Below are 21,210 nucleotides of genomic sequence, written 5' to 3' on the forward strand. Positions count from 1 at the left end.
AATCCCAGCACTGTGGATATGAGGCAGGAGGGATATTCAAGAGTACAAGGCCACCTTTGGCTACATAGCAAGTTCAAAGGTAGCCTGGGCTACATGAAACCCTGTCTCAGAAACAAAGAAACAAAGTCTATTTGGTGTTAAGGCTCAACGTCACACATATCCCTAAACTCCTTATGAGACCCTTGAATGTGTAAGCTGTCCTCTATTACTTTAGTATCACCCAGAATAGCTAGCATGGAGATGAGCATGCATGTCTGCTAATGAAGGAGTGGATGCTACACTGGAGTCTCTGAAGCCCCCTTTGTGATTCCCTATTACCTGGAAGGTTTACACAGGGAAGGGGTCTGCTTTTCCTAAAATGTTTCTACTATTTTCATCAAAAGATCTAAGATCTGAAATACACAACTCCCTCCCAATTGGTCTCTACTCCTCACGCCCTTGCAATTGTGCCCCTTCCCCCACTCTACCTTCTATTGTTTCTTCTGTCTCCTGGTTGTCAGCCAGGATGAGAGAATGGTCTAGCTGTCCTCAGAGACTTACGCCAGCCTGGACTGCTCTGCAGTGCCATGAAGGGCCAGGACTTTTGTTTACAGCTGGGAGCCTGGTGAGGCGGTGAGCACAGCTGACAGCCCCACTCTGGAGCAAACATCAATTTTTCTCTGTCCTCTTAGCCAAGTTTCACAGACCGGCTTTATTGAAAGCTGGCTGTACCCTCCTGGGTCTCACTGCCATCCCACCCAGAACTCCAGGCTGGGAGCGGGTTTGTACCTTTTAGGAACTGTTCTTACTCTCTTCTCGGTTCTCAATTATTAATCGTTTTACCTCAACCTCAGGGTCTTGAAGGAACACGTCCTCTGAGGTCCCCATATTTGAAGCCGTATCTGCTCTGTCACAGAAGTATATAAACAGCCTCACTTGCTTAGCCATATGGTAAAACACTGCTGCAAATAGATCAAAAGCACTGTTTCAATGCGTAGTTTGTAGAACCTGCCATTGTAAGCAGGACGGTAAGATACCTATTCTTTAAACGTTTGCACTTTCACACACATGTGCATGTTCACATACTTTGCTTTCAGATGGTCTTCCTGCTCTTAAAAACCCAGTACTCAGGAGGAAAAAGCAGGTGTATCTCTGTGAGTTTGAGTCCAGCCTGGTCTACAGAGCGAGTTTTCAGGACAGGCTCCATAGCTATAGAGAAACCTTGTCTCAAAAAAGCAAAAAACCAACCTGTAACTAAGGTAGGAAAAAAGCATCTTTTAAAAATAGATATGACATCCTCTGTCTCATACTCTGCAATCTGATCTCCTGTTTCCGTAGCAGCTTTGCCTTCTACAGCACTCACGGAGGGTGAGTGCAAATCTCTCATATACTCTCAGCCCTCTCTTGCCTCTAGTGTCCATTTGCCTGTGATTTTCTGCCTTCCGGCTAACAGTTTCACCAATGAGTGGAAAGTTCTTTCTGTGGTTCTCAACCTTTCTCTGGTCCTAATTGCCTGAAGGACTGTAAGACGTCACTTACAGTAGCTCATTACAGCAAAGGCTTCTTATGGCATCTGGTGGAGGGCAAGAGGTGAGAAGAGGCTGTCCTTTAAGGAGACCTTATCAGTATCTAGTAGAGAAGTTCTGTTTTTGGTTTTTCAATTTGACATGGCCCATGCCTACTAAAGAGTATAAACTACACCCGATGTCTTAAGAAGTACTCTTCTAAAGAGAAACCCATGTTGTATTCTAATCCATGACTGATGAAACACTTTTTAATTTTTCTTCTTTACAGAATTATTTTTATTTTATTTTGGCTTTTTGAGACAGTTTCTCTGTGTAGCTTTGGAGCCTATCCTGGCACTCGCTCTGAAGACCAGGCTGGCCTTGAACTCACAGAGATCTGCTTGCCTCTGTCTCCCAAGTGCTGGCATTAAAGGTTTGCACCACCAATGCCTGGCTAAAGAATTATTTTATTAAGGAAACATTCAAAACTCTACAAAAGTAGGGAAATAATACAAGCAACCTCATGTCTAGCATTAAACAATTTAGATATATACTTTGAAGAAATACTGGCTTGTTCTCTTAAATATGGCAATTAATAAATAGTTTATCAATTCTAGTAAAATGTAGACTCTGGGTGGAAATTACAAACATAAGAAACTTAGCTGGAGCTGGGAGTTGGTGGCACATGCCTTTAATCATAGCACTTGGGAGGCAGAGGCAGGTGGATCTGTGTGAGTTCAGGCAGCCTGGTCTACAGAGTGAGTTCCAAGATAGCCTTCAAAGCTACATAGAGAAACCCTGTCTCAAAAAACCAAAAAAAATGAAAGAACGAGAGGGGGGGAGGGAGGGAGGAAGGAGGGAGGGAGGGGGAATGGAAGGAATAAAGAAAGGAAGGAAGGAAGGAAGGAAGGAAGGAAGGAAGGAAGAAGAGAAAAGAAAAGAAAAGAAACTTAGCAGGAGAAAAATGATTCAAAGCAACCTCTTGATGCAAAGTTCGAACTAAAGGCATCAACAATCACCTGCGGAAAAACAGTCTTTATCTTTCTGAGTTAATGTATACCATGGGTGGCTTTAAGTGATCCTTCCAAGTAAAGTGTGGTGCTGACAAAGTCATGAAGTTTAGCACGCTCCAAGCTGAACTATTAACTCAGGAGGAGAAAAACAAGGGATCATGTGCAAGTCTGGAATCTCAAGGTCATCTAAGGTCATCGCTGACTAGGTTCAATTCTCAATGGTTTGCTCATCTGAAATAAGCTTTTCTACGTCAAATGGAGCCATGAGGTGGTAGTTTAATTACAGAAGAGAAAAACAGATAACACTAAAAGGCCAAAATTTTCCCCTTGACTATTTCTATTTGCTTTGCCATGGGCTAACAAATGCGACTGATCCAGAGAAATTTGCGGGACTGGCTTTATAAAATTTCTATGAAATGAGGTGGTATAAGCCGACAGAAGGAAAGACATCCTTATTATAGTAATTCAGTTTTGCTTGGCTTTGAAACATTAAGATTTGTTTTTAACTTGTACATTAGACAATCATTTTAAGACATATTAAATAAGATAATCAGAACCAATTTTAAATACTCTTTTTAGATGTATGTATTTAATTGTACATTTCTGAGTGCTTTGCCTGCATATATGCATGTACACCACATGTGTGCCTTGTGTCCACAGGGGTCAGAAAAAGATGTCAAGCCCCAATGAACTGGAGTTATAGACTGTTCTGAGCCACCACATGAGTGCTGAGAAGTGAACCCTAGTCTTCTGCAAGAGCAGTGAGTGCTCTTAAATGCTGAGCCATCTCTCCTGCTTTGACTTGATATTTTTAAAGTTTGGTTCTGATTTAGGGGTGGAGCACCCATTTATTGGCTCCCAATTGTATGTACTACCAGTCCAAGGGGATCCAATGCCCTCTTCTGGCCTCCACGGGCACCAGGAACATGCTCAGTGCACACACATGCATGTAGACGAATCACCCATACAAAAATAAAATTATATGTGATATCAAATAAAGCTTAGGATAGAGTGAATTTTTTTACTACTCGTAAGACATGGGAAGACACTGGGACTAGACAATAGAATGGTCTGACCACTACTGACCACTACCTTTTGGACCAAGGATAGTTTTCTTACAAGTAATACAAGTAAAGACTACATATCCTGACAGGCATGTTACACGCTATACAATGGTACTCAACTAAGAGAATAAAATTCCTGGCTGAAAGTCTTTTTTCAACTAACTGCCCTGGTTAGGTTACACAAGGAGAGGGACATTTTTCTCACTGTTCCATTGGAGTGCACATATTTCTGCACTGTGTCTGCCCATAGGTGGCCTATGATTCTGATTACCATAAAGGCACTGTATGAGCTAATGGTGGTCTTGCAAACTAATGCAGTGTCCATAGAACCCCTGAATACCCTGTGAGGGCTGAGACCTTAAATAGTTTCAGTCTGGCCTTGGGCCTTCGAACCAAATAAAATGAAGCTATCTTTCTCTTCCAGTTGAAATCATGTGAAGGCAACAGTATAGCTGTAAATTCTAAAAAAGAATGTTTCTCATTTTCTGAGAACTGACTATAAGTGAAGAATCTACTTGAGGCTTTACCCCACTAAGTTAAGGTTGCAGGGCAATAGTCACATTGATGGGGTAACATAGCATAACAGGGAAAAGCCTGGGCTTTAAAGTCAGAGACAAGTCTGGTCTTGTGCTGCAATTTACTGGTTGAGCAACTTTAGGTGACTATTTAACTTCTCTGGGCTTCCGTGAGGATTTGCTAAGATAACAGATGGAAAGAGCTGAGTCCTGTGCTACCTTGAATACATAGAGCATTGTTTCTAGGCCATTTTTGTTACCACTCTGATTCTAAAACTATTTCACATTATTTATGATCTTGCTTTTGCAACCCTACCCAGGAAAGTACAAGGATAGCCCTATTAGAAAACTGTAGCAACAGTCAGAAATGCAGGTTCCAGTGCCAGACATGGCCCTTGTTAAAGTACCTTGGGTAACTCACCTTCCTCTCCCAATGCTATCAACAAAATGGAACACCCTAGCTCTGATCTTGAGAAGAGCAGGAAAAAATACCCCATTTGGAGGGCATCTGTCAAAAGACATGCATTATAATACTAGGCTCTTTTCCATACCTTCTGTCATCTAAATCAGCACTGTCTAGCAGAACATTCAGAGATGCTGGAAGTGATCTGTATCCAAATTTAGACAACAGCTAGTAACAATATGTAGCTACCTTTGAAGTATAGCCAGAACAAGCAACTAAATCGATTTTTTTTCAGTCTAATGAATTTTGACTTAAATAGTCACACATGCTACTTGGATACTTTCTTATATACGGTGGCTCTAACATGATGAAATTAAAATGTTTGTTCCCATCTCATGCATAGGTGGTATGACACTGAAGTTTATAAAATCTAAGAGAACTTGTTTTAAGAATCACTCAAATTCGGAAAAACTTTGAAATCTGAACCACTTATGGCCTTGAACACACTGTTATTCTACAAAGCACCCCAATGCAGTGTGTCATAATACTTGGTCAGCGTCACTCAATGTCAGATTTCTCGAATTGGTTCTAAAAGTGCTTGGATGAGTCAAAATCCTGCCATTGGACTGCCTGAGAGGAGGAGACCTAGAGAGTGCATATCTGGTGTCAGATAAAACCTGGCCAAAATACAAGAGAGAGACTTCTCTACATTTTCATTGGATCAAAAAGTATCAATGGCTCACAAATAAAAAGGAAGAAAAAAATCACCTAAATAGAAACTAAACCAGAGAACTAGAAAGCTTAATTGAATACTAGAATTACAAATGCCTGGAATATTCAGATTTTATCACTTGTAAAGTAACTGAACACCAGAACTCACTTTCATTACTATAAAATGATATTAAGTTTCACCTAAGCTTACTGGGATTTATGTATAAAACAGAGTGAGTGACCCATAATGGGTTTTCAAATCTCTGCTTTACTCACCACCCTCAGGCCTTTATTATACATAAAATATTATGACACAAGCTGAAATGGATAACTACAGAATTGAAAGAGCATTGAGAAAAAAGAAATAACAAGGAGGCCACTCCTAGGCTTTTGTGTTATACCCTATTATAGAAGGGAGAGGAAGAAAGATATGAAAATCATCAAGCTATTTCCGCATACTTAGTTTGCTCTCCTACTAGCTTCTTAATGGTTCAGTCAACATTAATCAAAGAAGAGAACGATCTGTAAGGTAAAGATTCTTTCAGACTTTGACAGATAAACACTATGGTGACACATTCCTTAATCTGCAAAACGAGACTGATACTACGCAGGGTATCCCAGAACATGTAAGCCCTTTTCATTTGCTTTACATTCTATGGCACCCTCTAGTGGTGTACAAAAAGTGTTGCATTTTTGCCCTCCAAAGCAGAGGTTCCTAAATTTTAGAGAGCCCCCGGATTCATCAGGACAATTTGTATTGGTATGGATTCCCAAACTCCATCCAGAGAACCTTTGATTTACGACATTTGAGATAGGGCCTAAGAATCTAATTTTCTGATAACTTACCAGGTGATGCTGATGCTTCTGGTTTGCCTGAGAAATACAGTTCTAAACTGTTCTAGAAACTTCATCATTATGGCTGGAGAGATGGCTCAGCAATTAAGACCACTTGCTGCTCTTCTCGAGGAGCCAAGTTAGGTTCCCAGCATCCATGTCAGGTGTCTCAGAACAGTCTGTGATTCCAGCTCCAGGGGATCTGATGCCTCTGAGCTCTGAACTCATGTCACGTACCCACACGCAGATATATACACCTACACATATATAAAAGCAATGAAATTAAAATCCTAAAAAAAACTTCACCCATATGTGTACAAATAGATATCGTTGATAACTAGAACAGATATTTGTCAGTTGATTATGGTGTACAATTTTGTTAAGAAAAAAAAGGCCAGGTGTTGGTGGCTCACACCTTTAATCCCAGCAGAGGCAGGCGGATCTCTGTGAGTTCAGGGCCACCCTGGTCTACAGAGCGAGTGCCAGGACAGGCTCCAAAGCTACACAGAGAAACCCTGTCTCAAAAAACAACAACAACAAAAAGGCAAATGGGGAAAAAGACCCTTAATACCCAGGAGTTGCTCAATAGGTGTTATTTTTCAAAAAGCCAGTGGTGTTGGCACATGCCTTTAATCCCAGCACCTGGGGAGGCAGAGGCAGGTGGATCTCTGAGTTCAAGACCAGCCTGGTCTACATAGTGAGTGCCAGGATAGGCTCCAAAGCTACACAGAGAAACCCTGTTTCGAAACACCACCCCCCCAAAAAAAAAGAAAAGAAAAAATATTTAATGTAACATCTAAAATACAGAAAATATTTAAAAAATTGAGGGTCTGGCTGGGAAGATGTCTCAGGGGGCAAAGCATCTGCTGTTCAACCATGAGGACCTAAGTTCCATTCCTTAGAAACTATATAAAAGCTGAACATGGGACTCGTATCTGTAACCCCAGTGTTTTAAGGGGGATTATTGCTAGGGATAGGCAGATCCTAGGAGCTTGATGACAAGCCAGGATCTTGTAGCCCATATAGAATACTCCAAGTATACTGAGTGACGCTGCCTCAAAATATAAGGTGGACAGAAATAGAGGAAGAGACCTAAAATGAAGCTGACCTTTAGCCTCAACAAGAACAGGCAAGCACTCCTGCACACATGTGCTTATACACGGAAATAAAAAAAAATCAGGGCTACATCATCATTTGCCCTGAAACACAAGGCAAGTAAGTATGAAATATGTTTCACTATTTACTATCTGACTCTAAAGATACAAGTTATGCAAAATGGAATGAGCACGAGCAAAGTAAAAAAAAAAATGCCTTTTAGACATGTAAAAACAGCTTAGTCAGGAAATGCTCTACACCCGAGGCTGCATCTGATAACCAGAACCCAGTGACATCACTCACTCAAGATAACCAGACACAGTCCTAGAATCCTATGACGCTCTGGCCACTATATAAGCAGAGACCAGGAGCTTGTTCGTCCTCTGTGCACCTGGAGAAACGACACCTTGATCTACCCTGCGGCTGGTGAGTCTCCCCGGGGATCCTGACCCTAGAATTAGAGACTTTTGTTAGAGACTCTCAACTGATCTTCAATGATACGTTGAACAGGCGAGCAACCTTGGGGAGATAGGTTTAGGACTGTAGTTAGAAATTTAACAGTGTGAACTTTGTGTGATGACCCTCCGCATAATGAAATATCACTTTTTTATACCAACTACACATACTTAACTTCTTGCTCACAAAACAGAAACACCACAAAAAATTAGGGTGCAAACACACATATCTGCTAAAAATTTCAAGGGGAAAGGACGATATTTTTTAATACTGAGGTCTAACTTTACCTCAGAGTTAACTTTACAGACTGACTATAGTCGCCTGCAATTAGCATTTGGAGGAACTGTAAGTATTTGAAAATAAAGTGGGCAAAAAGTGAAAAGAATAGTCTTTCATTAGTTTTTTTTTAATGTAGAGACAGGATCTCAACAAATAATCTAAACTGGTCTTCAACTTGGGGTCCTTCTGCCTGCTGAGTGCTGATATTGTAGATGTGCCACCAAGTCCCACAGAGGATTTTAGCACCAGCCTTTAGGCTCATTTATTAATTCTGAGTAAAAAAAATAGTACAAGGGGAAAGAAAATCTGGAAGAACAGATGGCTTTTCTTTTTAAGGAAAGAAATTAACAAAAATCTTTGGGTATATAATTCCCTGACTAGCGTTGTTACTTTACAAAACTTGATTGTATTGTTCTTTGGGATTTTAAGATATATATATATATCAGAGATTATTGAGTTCATCAATTAAGACGTGGGTGGAGCAAAAAAAATAAATCTCCCAACAAGTGCTCTGCTGGGATTTGGTGACATCTAGTGGCAGATTCAAGAGGTATAAACCTCACCCAGGGAACTTTCTGGAAAATTGACCGAATGCATATTTGCCTGAGGATCGCTATGCTTGGAGACTAGGCCAAAAGGTAGGTGAAGGTTAGAGCCCAGAAAAACTTGGAGGGGTCTCTATCATAGGTGAATTTAATTCTGTATGTTCGTATTATTTCTGCCAATTATGCAGTAAGTTTGGTGCAGGGCAAAGGGGAAGGTCTCAGTGATAGACAGGAGGGGAGTATACTTGGAAACTTTAAAGAAGTGCCCCTTTACTAATATAGTTTTGAATCTTAAGCATGCGAGTTTATTTTGGTGGAGTAAAATGTGAGAATAAAGAGCATCTATATAATCTAAAATTAAATCTGAGTGGAGTGGCGCATGCCTTTAATCCCAGTACTCGGGAAGAAGAAAAGAGAAAGGCGGATCTCCATGAGTTCCAGGCCATCCAAGATTATATTAGCGAGACCGGGTCTCAAACAACAGACACACACACACACACACACACACACACACACACACACGTAAAAAAATTAAATCGGCGGGCCTTTTCTAACAAAAGCCCTTTACTTCTGTTACTAGTAATTTTCCTTAATTATTTTCCTTTCCATTAAAGCAGTTTGCAAACATTAAAAAAAAAAAAAACAGCAATCCACCAATATAAAGAGCGGTCAGGGCCCCTCCCGCCACAGCAAGGAGTGCACGCCTGCGCACACCCATCACCTCCGGCGCCACGAGGGCTGGTGTGCACCCACAACCACACTCGGCGGCCACGCGAGCCTGCCCGCGAACATACACCCCGGTGCTCACGCCATCCGCCCGTGGCACTCACCACCCTCACACACACACATCAAAACCTTCGTTATTCCTTTTTTTTCTCCTGTTCCGAGAGTTGCGCAACAAGCTCGGGGGCGTGGCCCGAGGTTTGACCTCGCTCTTCCCACTCGCGGGAACCTTAGCTCATTTCCGCCTATCCTATTTCCGCAAGCCACGTAGACACTTCCTTTCCCAGTGGTGCGGGGGCGGGGGAGGGGAAGGGACCCACAAACCCATAATGCCTCCCTGCAGGAGAAGAAGAGAGCGAGGGAAAGGAGGTGGGGGTAAAAAAAACCCACGGTCAGGGGAACTCTGGGTCGTGAAAATAGGCCACGTGAACACGCTGCCCTATAGACTTATGACCCAACGGCTGTAGCGCATTTGGAGGGCGGGCTCAGAGCCTAAAAGGGCGATTGTGATTGGCCGAAATCCGCACTGAAGAAGGACGGTAATTGGTTTGATTTCGGCCCTAACCATGAAGAAGCAGGTTGCTAGCACCCGCCTTTACTGCGGCGAAGTGTCACTGCTGACGTGCGAGCCTTGATCCAATCATTTGGTTATGGAACATTCTAAAACTGAGACAAGACGACTATGATTGGCTGAAACGCTAAGCCCACCCCCTGGGTGACGTGTCTGCCTATGGATATCAGTTGCCAGAGAAACCTGGCTTTACTATGGCGGTTGGAGGAGCAGCAGTGATCACACGTCGGCTGCTGGAAAGAACTGGATTCTCGTTTCAGGTTTCGGGGTGGGGGTGGGGAGGAAGGGTCGATGATTTCCTCTTTTCTTCGTGTCTCTAGACAGGATTAGCTAGTAGCTTCACATTCAGGCAAAGCGGGATTCGTATCCCGACTCGCCAACGCCCAACTTGGGCAAGGCTCCTTTCTGTGTCTCGGTTTCCATGTTTGTAAAACGGTGATAATAGTACCCATCTCAGAGACGTGGACTCAGATGTGCACAGTAATAGTGCGTGTAAGGTATTCAATGTGAAGTCTGTCTCCGAACGATATTAGAAATTGTTATTTAAGATATTTTTGTAGCAGAAGAAAATTATAAATTACGCAGATTCACTCGATATATTATATTTTTTCTGCACATCATCCTCTTTCTCAGAAGAAATTTTGATAATAAATATATATTAAGCCTTACCGATAAAATAATTAGCTAGCCTGAGATTTGCTTCAAAATAGCTGAGGATTGGAATTTTCCCACAATTAAAGTCAAAAAAAAAAGAGAGAGAGAGAAAGGAGGTGGGGAAGGAGGAGAATGAGAACAAGCTAGATATGAAGCACATGCGATGAGTAGGCCTTGTTTGAATCCTGATTCGAGCACACCAATTGTAAAATTTTCTTTAAGAAGCATCGGGAATTTTTAAATGCGGAATTTAATATTCTTTAATGAAATCGGTGTCAGAATTTTTTAGTCTTTTATGGTAGCGATGTGGTTATGTTTTCAGATTGCTTTATTTTGCAGAAATAAATGTATATATTTGCGTAGGGATTAAATAATGTCTGAAAATGGCTTCAAAATACGTGGATGACTAGGATTTGCTTCAGAATAATTTCAGCGGTAGAGAGAGATGGGAGGGGTATAATTGGGACCCTAGATTAATAATCGTTTTAAGCTGAGGGGTAGGCAGATGGGGTTTTCTGTATTCATCTTTTACCCTTCGTATATATTTGAAATTTTTCATAATTCTGAAGTCATTTTTCGGTAGCTTAAAAAAGTGGGGGGGGGAGCAGTGGGTGGGGTTACAGATGAAACAAGATGGCCTTCAGTTGGTAATTGTTGGAGCTGGATGATGGATTCGCATCGGTTTGTAATGGTGTCCCTTTGCAGTTTTATTTATTTCACATTGAACTTAAGAGAAATTAATCCTTTTTTTCAAAAATTGATAAACAATGAAGTGCATTTGAAAATATAACCACAGAAAAATAAAAATTGTACATTATCAGCTTTGATGTCCTTTGTGTGAGATAAAATTGCATTGACTGATGGAAAAGAAAATCACCATCTCATATCTTTTTATGTCCTTTTCCATCTCTTTGTTTGACCTTCTAGGTCATCATCAGAAAAGCTAAGTTTGCTACACAATAAGGATCAGGAGATCTGACCCTGGTTGCAGAACCATTCCTGTTTGCAGAATACAGGGTAAGTGCCTTCCTTCTGGCCTCAGTTCACAGACAAAATCATATCACATAACCTTCCTAAATGTCTAGGAATATTTGGAAGATTAATCAGCTCCCATCTGAGAAAGTACTCTAAATTCTGAAAGGGGAAAGATACACATTAGATAAACAATATAGCCCTGTGTAATCTTTATCTCTTAATTTAAAAACATTCTGAAAATTAGTGCTCTGGAATAGTGTCACAGATTCAAATATTTTTCTCAAGAGCAAATTCATACTTGATGGATTTGATTGCCTGCTCTTCCACTTACTGTGTAATCTTGGACAAGAAACTTCCTTTGTTCCAAAGTGTCCTCATGAAAATATTTGCTGGAATGATACTTCTGGCTTTAGGAGTCATGAAACATGTTATACTCACACACATAAACACATTTTTGAATAGTAAATATATTTTTCTTGGATTTTTTAATTAATATTTTTGGTTTCTCATTTTCCAGAAGCAGCAAGTAACTACTAGAACTGAATTCTGAAATTTAAGACTTCTGGATTATCTGATCAAAGTTCTAAGTACATTTACTTTTGAGGAAATTTCTAGGACCTATAATTTTAGCTACCATTTCTAGCAGCTAGCCATTTTTTTAATATCATTTTCTTCTTTTGTTCAGACTGAAAATAATCCATGGGGTTGGGAATGTAGCTCAGTGGGTGGAGTTGCTTCTGCAGCATGCATGAAGTTCCAGGCTTGATTCCCCAGCTCTGCACAAGCCAGGTGTGGAGGCACATGCCTGCAATCTGAGCATTTGGGGGGTGGAGGCAGGAAGCTTCAAAGCTCAAGGTCATCCTAAGCTTTATAGTAACTTTTCAATCTAGCCTGGGACACGTGAGATCCTTTCTCAAAAAGATTTTTTTTTAAGAATAAGAAATGTTTTAAGATCCAAATGAGAAAGTTGATGTATGCCTGATTTTATCCAGAGACCAAGAGATGAAAAATGTAATTGATGTGGTCCCATATGTACAGTTTACTAAAGGTTTATGCCAACAAATTATTGGAGTTCAGTACATGTGTCTGTAACACATATACACAAAACTGCCTTTGGAGTCTCCTTGCATGAAGCAGTGAAAGGAAGGGGTGTGTCTCCATGTCTTCACAGCTACATTTCTAAAGGAGTTATATAATTTCCTCCATTTTTTTCTCCTTTGTGAAAGGTTTCTCCGGAGAGCCCTTCCCTGGTAGAAGAGAAGCAATTTAGAGGATGATTGAGGTCTGAAAGTGGATCAATAGGAACTGACAAAGCAAGGGCCAGAGAGATCTGAACTAGGGAAAGCCTCAAAAGAGGAAAAGGATGTTGACTTGGATCTTTGGGAACTAGCTGAGTAGTATGCCTATGAAGCATACAGTATATGGTGGAAATGAAATGAAAGTACTTGTAAAATCCATGGATGAGCACATCCCAAAGTCATGAATAATATACACTAACCCTACTTCTCCCTAAGATCAATAACTTAGCAGATTTCTTAATTTCCTTCTAGAAGACCCAATTACAAACTTGTCTATATTGTGTATAGATATGCATATGGGTGTTTTATGATTTCCCTTGCACAAACTGGTGTCAGTATATATACTATTTTATAACTACCTATAATTACTTAACAAATAGTCTTTGTCCATTTGTAGATCTCTGTCTAACTTCTTTCATGGTATTTCTTTCACAGTGACCTTCCTTTACTTAAATCACTATAAGGTTATCCCCAGTATTTTACAGCTAATGTAATACCACATCAGCCATCTTTTATATCGATTTACAGGTAGTGTTCTAGAGCATCATTTATGCCCTTAAACCATGATAACTGAACCACTATGATACTGTTACAAGAACAACCAGAATTATCATTCATAGGGCCTAGAAATGGGTGTGGTGACTTGTGCCTCTAATTTCAGAGGTTGGAAAGCAAAAGCAGGAGGATTAATGCAAATTCCAGGCCAGCCTGAGCTTGGGAAGAGAGCCCCTTAAAAGTCACATAAATTTTTTAGGTCACATACATTTATGGATATTAGCATTTGTCCTTGAGAAAGTGATAGATTAATCAGCAATGAACATTGAGAAAATATTGCTGTAAATTTGGGGAAAATTAAAAACACACAAAGAAATAATATAGGAACTCATTTCTACAACATTTATTTGACATCATTTTCCCTGAGCACAACAAAGCCAAAGGTTGCAAAGGAAAGGCCACCCAGGTTTGCTTGTAATGCTGAGATTTGAGAACATTCAGTCTATAAGACACTATTAACCATACCTAAAATATTTTAGCAAAAAAAAGGTGTTATAATCAATATGAAACAAGAAGCACCCTAGAAGAAAGAAAAAGAACTGACCAGTGATTTATGCAAAGGTGGCTTGGTAATACATTTTCAAATGAAGATACCACACTATAAAAGTTATATTGGCAAAAGGCAGGTGGGGGCTTAAAGATTGGGGTATAGTTGCCTTGGCAGTTGAATGCTTGCCTGATATGTGGGAGGCCCTGAATTAAACCCTTGAGGGTGGGAATATAATTTAGTGGTGGAGCACTTGCCTTAGAGGCAAGGCAGAAATAAAAGTAAAGATTTGCTGGTGCTTACCGGAGGGTGTAGTGTGACTGATCACTTTTACTCACTGTTAGGGTTGTAAATTATTGCAGGTTTTGAAGGTAAAACAATATAGCACCATGTTAAAAAGCCTTAAATATGTTATGCCTTGATTCACTCCAGCTTGGAGTGTTGGAAAAATGAAAAAAAAATCTTTCATAGCCCAAAAGATGTATATTATAACCTTCATATGGGTACACGATTTTTTAAAGGATTTTTTTTAAAGATGAGATCCAAGATTTGATGCATTGTGCTTACCTATACTTCAATACACAAGTAGAGGCAAATATAAAAATATGTTATAAATGCTTTGGATTGTTCTAGAGCTAGCATGTAGGCATCTAGTGGTCAAGCTCTAGTGGGGCTTTACTTATATATAAACGAGGGAGAGGAAGTTGAATAAAGGTAGGTATGCTAACTAAACATTTAGTAGTGGGATTTGGGGAGCAGGGAAGAGACGCACAAAATGGAGTAAAAATTTAAGCACTGTGTGCCAATATATAATGGCATTATTTTAAAGTTCCTGGGGTGATATTAAACTTCTGGGAAAGGAGTACAGAGCATAGTAAATAGTAAGGCTGTCCTTAAGCATGTAGGCACATCAAGGAGCTTTAATCCCAGCACCTGGGAGGTAGAGTCAGTCCTGGCTTTTATTTACTCTGGTCATACACACTTTGCCCAATGTGTGGACTTTCCTATAGAAATGTCAAGGCATTGCATTTAGCATAGGAATGTGTATGAATGGTAGAATTCTTACAAAATGAGTAAGACTATAATTAATAACAAGGATGTTTCATAAATTCAGCTGTCATTCTCAGGTTTATTGGTAAGGAAGTGCTGATGATCAGTGTGGCATCCAAAATGGTTCCTGGGTGATTTCATTGTTTTAGGATTTTTTTTTTTTTAGTTTTATGGGATAGTTATAGTGAGTCCCAGGGTGGGCTTTCTGGAATTCACTCATTCTCCAAGGTCCTTTTTATCCTATTCACAATTCTACATTTTAAAAAAAGAAAAAAACCCTAGCTATAGCATTTTGTGAACATGGGAGTTTAAAAGATAATGGCTTTTCTAGCTACCATCACTACAGAACCTTTACAGGGCGTATTTTTACGTCTTAAAATAGTGATTTTCATTCCTACGTGGTTAGCTTCTGTATTTGCCAGTTCTAATGTTTGGAAGGCTGGTATTGCCTTTCACTATCTGCATGGAACTTTGTCCTTTGAATTAAAGGATATTTCCATAAATTGCATAATACCCTAAGCACCAGTGGCTTTCATTTCTAAGCAATTCTTAAGTCTGAATTTTCCTTGGCAATTCCATGACACCTAACCACATGATTGGCTAGATCTGGCTTTAATTAAAGCTGGACTGTCATCCTTTTCTCAGAGGTTTCCCTGAATATGTAAGAGTCAGGTTCTACACATTTACACACCTCTTTAAAACAAACAGGGTTGCATTGCTCATAAGAATTGTGCTTAATTTTTCCTGTGCTATCTGTTCATTTTAGGCTCCCTTTCTGTGCTACTTACCTATTTGCCTAAACATTGAACAGCTTTTAGTGTCACTATATGGGCCTCTGCTTAAATAGAGTATTCTGCAGTGGGCATATGTAATTCTTATTACTGTCTCCCTGATGAATATGTAAATGTACACAGTTTCCCGTTACAAATACCACTTCAGTGAATATCTTTGTATCTCCATTCACGTGGGGAAGTGTTTCTGTGGCGTTCTAAGTTAGCTGTTCAGCCATAACGTGGCATGCTTGTAGCAGCCTGTAACAACCAGAAATAGTTTGTCATGTATCATTTGTCTGATTTCTTCCAACTCCATGTGGCAAATCAAGATCTCTTAGAATTTTCCTTCATATGTTAAGACACATTTGTAATTTTTTTCTTGCATATTTCCACAAAAGTTCATCTTCATTTCAGATACCTACTTTCCTTTTTAGGTTGTATTCCCACTTCATCTTTCCAGACCATCCTAGGAGATCTGTCAGATTCCATCTGGGAAATTACTAGGAGTCCTTGGAAGGGAAAGAAGGAAGATTGTGTAAGTCAAGGGGGTTGTTTAATGAGTTGTGCTATATAAGAGTAGCAGGAGACTTATTTTTTTTTTAAGTTTTCCAGAATTCTCTGTGTGAAATTCCTCTGTTCTCAATGAAAAGGTTCACTGTCTCATAGTATATGCTACCAGCTCTACAGCAGTTACTGAAATCTCCATCTCTGCTCTGACCTGAGTTTGAACATTCTGTGTTCAAGTGCACACCCCAGATAGAAAAAGTCCAAAGCTAAGCATCTTTCTCCTCTAAGCAGTTTACTTGTATATATACCATCTCATTTGGTGATGATACAAATAAAATCATCCATCCTCAAAACCTGAAAGTTGTCACTGACACCTGCAGTTTCATCTTCCAGCAAGCAGTCCCTGAGATGTTTTATGCAAATAACCATCATGGGACTAATTTTGCTTTCTGGTGGTGTCAAATTAATCCTTAAAAACCTGCTTTTGATTAACTACTCAGGCTTAGTTGTTCAGAACCCAGTTTGACTCTGACCTTCAATATTGTATTGCTCTGTGTGTGTTTCTCTTCACTGCCATTAATACTAGTTAAGGCCTACCTACACTTGGATACGCAAACCTTTACTGTTAATTCTTTTTACCTGCAACCCATTAAACTACTCTTGCTTATTACTTTCAAATCCTTATTCTTGTTCCAGAGTCTTAAATTTCAGATCCACTTCCTTCTATGGTTTTGTCAAAATCTCTTTCTCTAAAATTAAATCCCTGTCTTTTAAATAGCATCAAGAAACAAATTTGTGGGCATGTCTGATGAGTTGTTGGGTGAGGCAAGGCTTGTGGGTGGTAGTAAGGATTAGAGAAAGGAGAGGATAGAAGTGCACTTATAAATGGTCCAGAAATAGGACCTGAAATCAATATCCAACAGATTTTGGCATGTGTTGTGCTCTGATGGCTCTCAAAGTCACCATAGTAAACAACCAAATAAAATACTTTATATATTACAGTGGTTGGAATAAAAACAGGGTTGAATGAGTTCCAGAAAGCAGGCTTCTCAAACTCGTGGACAACAATCTGCTGAAGAAGACAACTTTAAGAAGCCAACTCGAAGCAACATGCAGAGAAGTAAGATGAGGGGAGCTGCCTCAGGAAAGAAGTCGGCTGGTTCACAGCCAAAGAATCTTGAACCAGCCCTCCCAGGAAGATGGGGCGGTCGCTCTGCTGAGAACCCCCCTTCTGGTTCTGCGCGGAAGACCAGGAAGAACAAGCAGAAGATTCCTGGCAACGGAGATGGTGGCAGTACCAGCGAAGTGCCCCAGCCCCCCCGGAAGAAACGGGCACGGGCTGACCCCACTGTGGAGAGTGAGGAAGCATTCAAGAATAGAATGGAAGTGAAAGTGAAGATTCCCGAAGAGCTAAAACCATGGCTGGTGGAGGACTGGGACTTGGTTACCAGGCAGAAGCAGTTGTTCCAGCTCCCTGCTAAAAAGAATGTAGATGCCATTCTTGAGGAGTATGCCAATTGTAAGAAATCACAGGGAAACGTTGATAATAAGGAGTATGCGGTTAATGAAGTTGTGGGAGGGATAAAAGAGTATTTCAATGTGATGCTGGGCACTCAGCTGCTCTACAAGTTTGAGCGGCCCCAATATGCCGAAATCCTTCTGGCACACCCAGATGCGCCAATGTCGCAGATCTATGGGGCGCCACACCTACTGAGATTATTTGTGAGAATTGGGGCAATGTTGGCCTATACGCCCCTTGATGAGAAAAGCCTGGCATTATTGTTGGGCTATTTGCATGATTTCCTTAAATATCTGGCAAAGAATTCTGCCTCTCTGTTCACTGCCAGTGATTACAAAGTGGCTTCTGCTGACTACCATCGCAAAGCCCTGTGAAGGTCTACTGACCACTCACTATCGTCTGGTATCTGTAAACACTTCTGTTTAGTCCTTTCATTGTATAATTGATGTTCTTTACAACTGTCGATGTAAAACAGGGCTTATGTTTCAGTTTGTTTCCTGTTCTGTTGTAAACAGAAAATAAAAGGAGTGCCCAGCTCCTTTCCTCATTTCAAAGTTGCTACCAGTGTATGCAGTAATTAGACAAAGAAGAAATTCAGTAGAACATTTTATTGCCTAGTTGACAACATTGCTTGAATGCTGGTGGTTCTATCCCTTTGACACTACACGGTTTTCTAATATGTGTTAATGCTACGTGATAAGATGCCCTGGTTCCTAGTGCCAAAGGTTCAACTTAATGTATATACCTGAAATCCCATGCATTTGTGCTCTTTTTTTTTTTATGGTGCTTGACGTAAACAGCCCATCCTCTGCAAGTCCATCTTGTTCCTTAGGCATTCATTCTATCTTTGCTCAAATTGTTGAAGGATGGTGATTTGTTTCTTGGTTTTTGTATTTGAGTCTCATGCACGTTCTAACATGATAGAGGCAATGCATTATTGTGTAGCCACAGTTTTCTGAAAAGTTGATATTTTAGGAATTGTATTTCAGATCTTAAATAAAACTTGTTTCTAAATTTCAAAGCAAAATTCTGTGTGATGTGCCTTTTTATGTTAGTGAGACTGACAAATGCAGGTTCCTGGAATACTTAGGTGGCACAAAAGCGTTTGTCTCCCAAAAGAAAAATTCCTTTCTTGGGCCTGAGAGGTTGCTCAGCCTATGCCGCTCTTTCAGAGCACCTAGGTTTGGTTCCCTGAAGTTCAAAAACCATCTGTAACTCCAGCAGAGGATCTGGGACCTTCTGGCCATCTCAGGTATGTGTATGGACATGCACACGCCCCCACACATACACATAATTAAAAGTACAAATCTTTAAAAAATGCTTGCTGTAGCAGATAAGATTATGCCCTGTCAAGGCATTTCTCCTCAGTGTTGCTTCTCGGCTAGATTGCTTACTAGTGGTGCTTATACCAGCCAGGTTTGTTCCTGGTGCTTATGCCTGTGATTTTGGCATGTACAGTGGGATGAGTACTCTAAACTGCCCCTTATTTTGATTGTGAAAACTATGTCCAGGACCCAGGCTAAAAGCTTTAATTTTCCCACAAGAGGAAGCATGGGTGGGTTACCCTATGTATTTCTATCAGGAATACTTGTGGATTTTTCTAATTCTCATGGAAATTCCCCAGTCATCTTCCCCCTACCCCAATATGGCTATTTTTTATACTTGCGACAAGAAAAGCATATGATTTTTGTTGGAATTTGGGAAAGTGATGGACAAATTGGAAGTGAGAATTGTGAATGCTATAGGATCAAAGTCTTGGGGCTTTTTTTCTCATTGGCAGAGAGGCAGAGTCATGGCATATATTGTTTGGTTTGGACAAGCATAACAGTGCTACAGACTGGTGAAAAGAAATTGATCTTAGTTCTAAAGCATAAAGGATCAAGGTGCTGACAGAGATGGTTTTTCCTTGGGATTGTCCATGACCATCTCTGTGTCTATATATTTCCAATTTCTTACAAGGACCCAGTCATTGGATTGGGGCCTGCTGTGGTGACATTGCTTAAACGTAATTATGTCTGTAAAGACTTTTCAAATATAACTACATTTTGATCTGTAAGGGCTATATGAAGAGGGGGCTTATAATTTAGCCCATCACATGGGGTTTAGTACCCCTAGGCAAAGGAGGTGATGAGGAATGGGGCAAAGGTTACTGGAATGGTAGGTACATAATTGTGTGGAAAAGGAACCATCTTACAGCAGTTGTGATGCACATATGAATCCTTAAAAAAAAGATGCCAAGATAAGTGACAAACCTCTGTTTCACTTCTGCATCATGCCAGTATACAGCCTCCTTCCTTTTGCCGAACTGGAAGCCAGAGAAGGAATACCTTATACGTAGGCTATATTGGGAAGCCTGAGGTACACAGAACAAGTACAGAAATGGATGGAGGCGGTGAGGTACAATGTGAGGCTGTCTAGCACACATGAAGTAACCATAACTACTATTTTACCATATACTCAAAATTCTGAATGTGCATAATTTGAATAAAGGCTACATCAAAAATATACATATAATTTAAGTGTCTTTGTTCCCAGATTGATATAAAAAGGACTCTTCTTTGTTATGATTTTGGTGGGTATGGTGGTTTTCTCTTTCCATTTTTAAAGTTACTTGTTTTAAAATTTTTGGAATTACAATGACATCATTTCACTTTTCCTCCCTTCAGTCCCTCCCATCTAAGTCTTCCTTTGCCTGCTGTCAAATTCATGGTCTCTTTTTTCATTGTTTTAAAGTGAGGGAATGAATATAAAATGTCAAATGGGAAAATTTGGGGGAAAGGGTAAGGAGGGGCCTACACAGCCAGCTCAGAAGTTAAGAGCACTTGTTGCTCCTGCAGAGGACCTGAGTTCAATTCCCAGCATCTACATGGTGGTTCACAAGCATTCATAACTTCATTTCTAGGACACGTGCATGCAAAACACACAAAAAAATTATTTTGTTTTTCGAAACAGGGTTTCTCTGTGGAGTTTTGGAGCCTATCCTGGAGCTCGCTCTGGAGACCAGGCTGGCCTCGAACTCACAAAAATCCGCCTGCCTCTGCCTCCCGTGTGCTGGGATTAAAGACGTGCAAAATAAAATATTTTAAAGAGTTGTTACATAGCAAATTTTGGTATAAATTTTGGTATAAAATGATACTCAGTAAAAGTTATTTTAGCCACCAAAATAGAACAGAATGTAAATGACTGAACATATGTATTTCATGTGTTAGAACATTGAATCAATGAAAGCATAATATAGTCAAGAAATATTTTGAGAAAATCCTTCTGGAAGTGATTTTTTGCATTATATTTTACTATAAAGTATATTTAAGTGAATTAATGGTTCACATTTTATCAATGAAACCAAAGGATGCTGCCCTAAAGTAGAGGTTTTTATACTCTTGATGGAGATACGCCCTTTGTGAATATTAGATTATTGGCAAAGTGTTCATAAAAATTTTGATAGTGGACTAGGAAAGTAAAGCTAAAGAAACAGGCTAATTTAAAAAAGTAGCTTTCTTTAACCTAGACATAAATTGTTTTGAGACAACATCTCTATGTTGCCCTGCATGACCTGAAAGTTGCTAAGTAGACCAGGATAGTGCTGGTTAGTTTTATGTCATCTTCACATAGGCTAGAGTCATTTGATAGTTAGGATGCTCAGTTGAGAAAATGCCTTTATATGAGATTGGCTGTAGACAAGTCTGTAGAGCATTTTCT

General features: G+C 40.0%; 1 protein-coding gene and 1 long non-coding RNA gene across 5 annotated transcripts in view; one reads left to right on the forward strand and one right to left on the reverse strand.

Moving 5' to 3' along the window:
- Positions 1-9,525, reverse strand: part of LOC113837583 — a 26,762-nt gene extending 17,237 nt beyond the window's left edge. Inside the window, exons 1-3 of one of the 2 annotated variants that reach the window (XR_003488260.2) lie at positions 9,230-9,525; positions 7,423-7,570; positions 6,037-6,281 (exon numbers count right to left, since the gene is read on the reverse strand). This is a non-coding gene — a long non-coding RNA (uncharacterized LOC113837583). The remainder of the gene's footprint in view (positions 1-6,036; positions 6,282-7,422; positions 7,571-9,229) is intronic. The other variant, XR_003488261.2, reaches the window with a different exon arrangement.
- Morf4l2 (mortality factor 4 like 2) lies at positions 7,438-18,538 on the forward strand. 3 transcript variants are annotated; one of them, XM_027432062.2, is made up of 4 exons: positions 7,438-7,545; positions 11,275-11,364; positions 15,920-16,020; positions 16,995-18,538. In XM_027432062.2, the coding sequence occupies exon 4, from the start codon at positions 17,019-17,021 to the stop codon at positions 17,883-17,885; it is 867 nt and encodes a 288-aa protein (XP_027287863.1). In that variant the 5' UTR covers positions 7,438-7,545; positions 11,275-11,364; positions 15,920-16,020; positions 16,995-17,018; the 3' UTR covers positions 17,886-18,538. The 3 variants fall into 3 exon arrangements, with proteins under 3 accessions (XP_027287863.1, XP_027287864.1, XP_027287862.1); XM_027432063.2 differs by lacking the exon at positions 7,438-7,545 and adding an exon at positions 8,383-8,492; XM_027432061.2 differs by lacking the exon at positions 7,438-7,545 and adding an exon at positions 9,800-9,953.
- Positions 18,539-21,210: the final 2,672 nt, after the last annotated feature.

Source organism: Cricetulus griseus, chromosome X, assembly GCF_003668045.3.
Source record: "Cricetulus griseus strain 17A/GY chromosome X, alternate assembly CriGri-PICRH-1.0, whole genome shotgun sequence".
NCBI classification, from domain to species: Eukaryota; Metazoa; Chordata; class Mammalia; order Rodentia; family Cricetidae; genus Cricetulus; species Cricetulus griseus.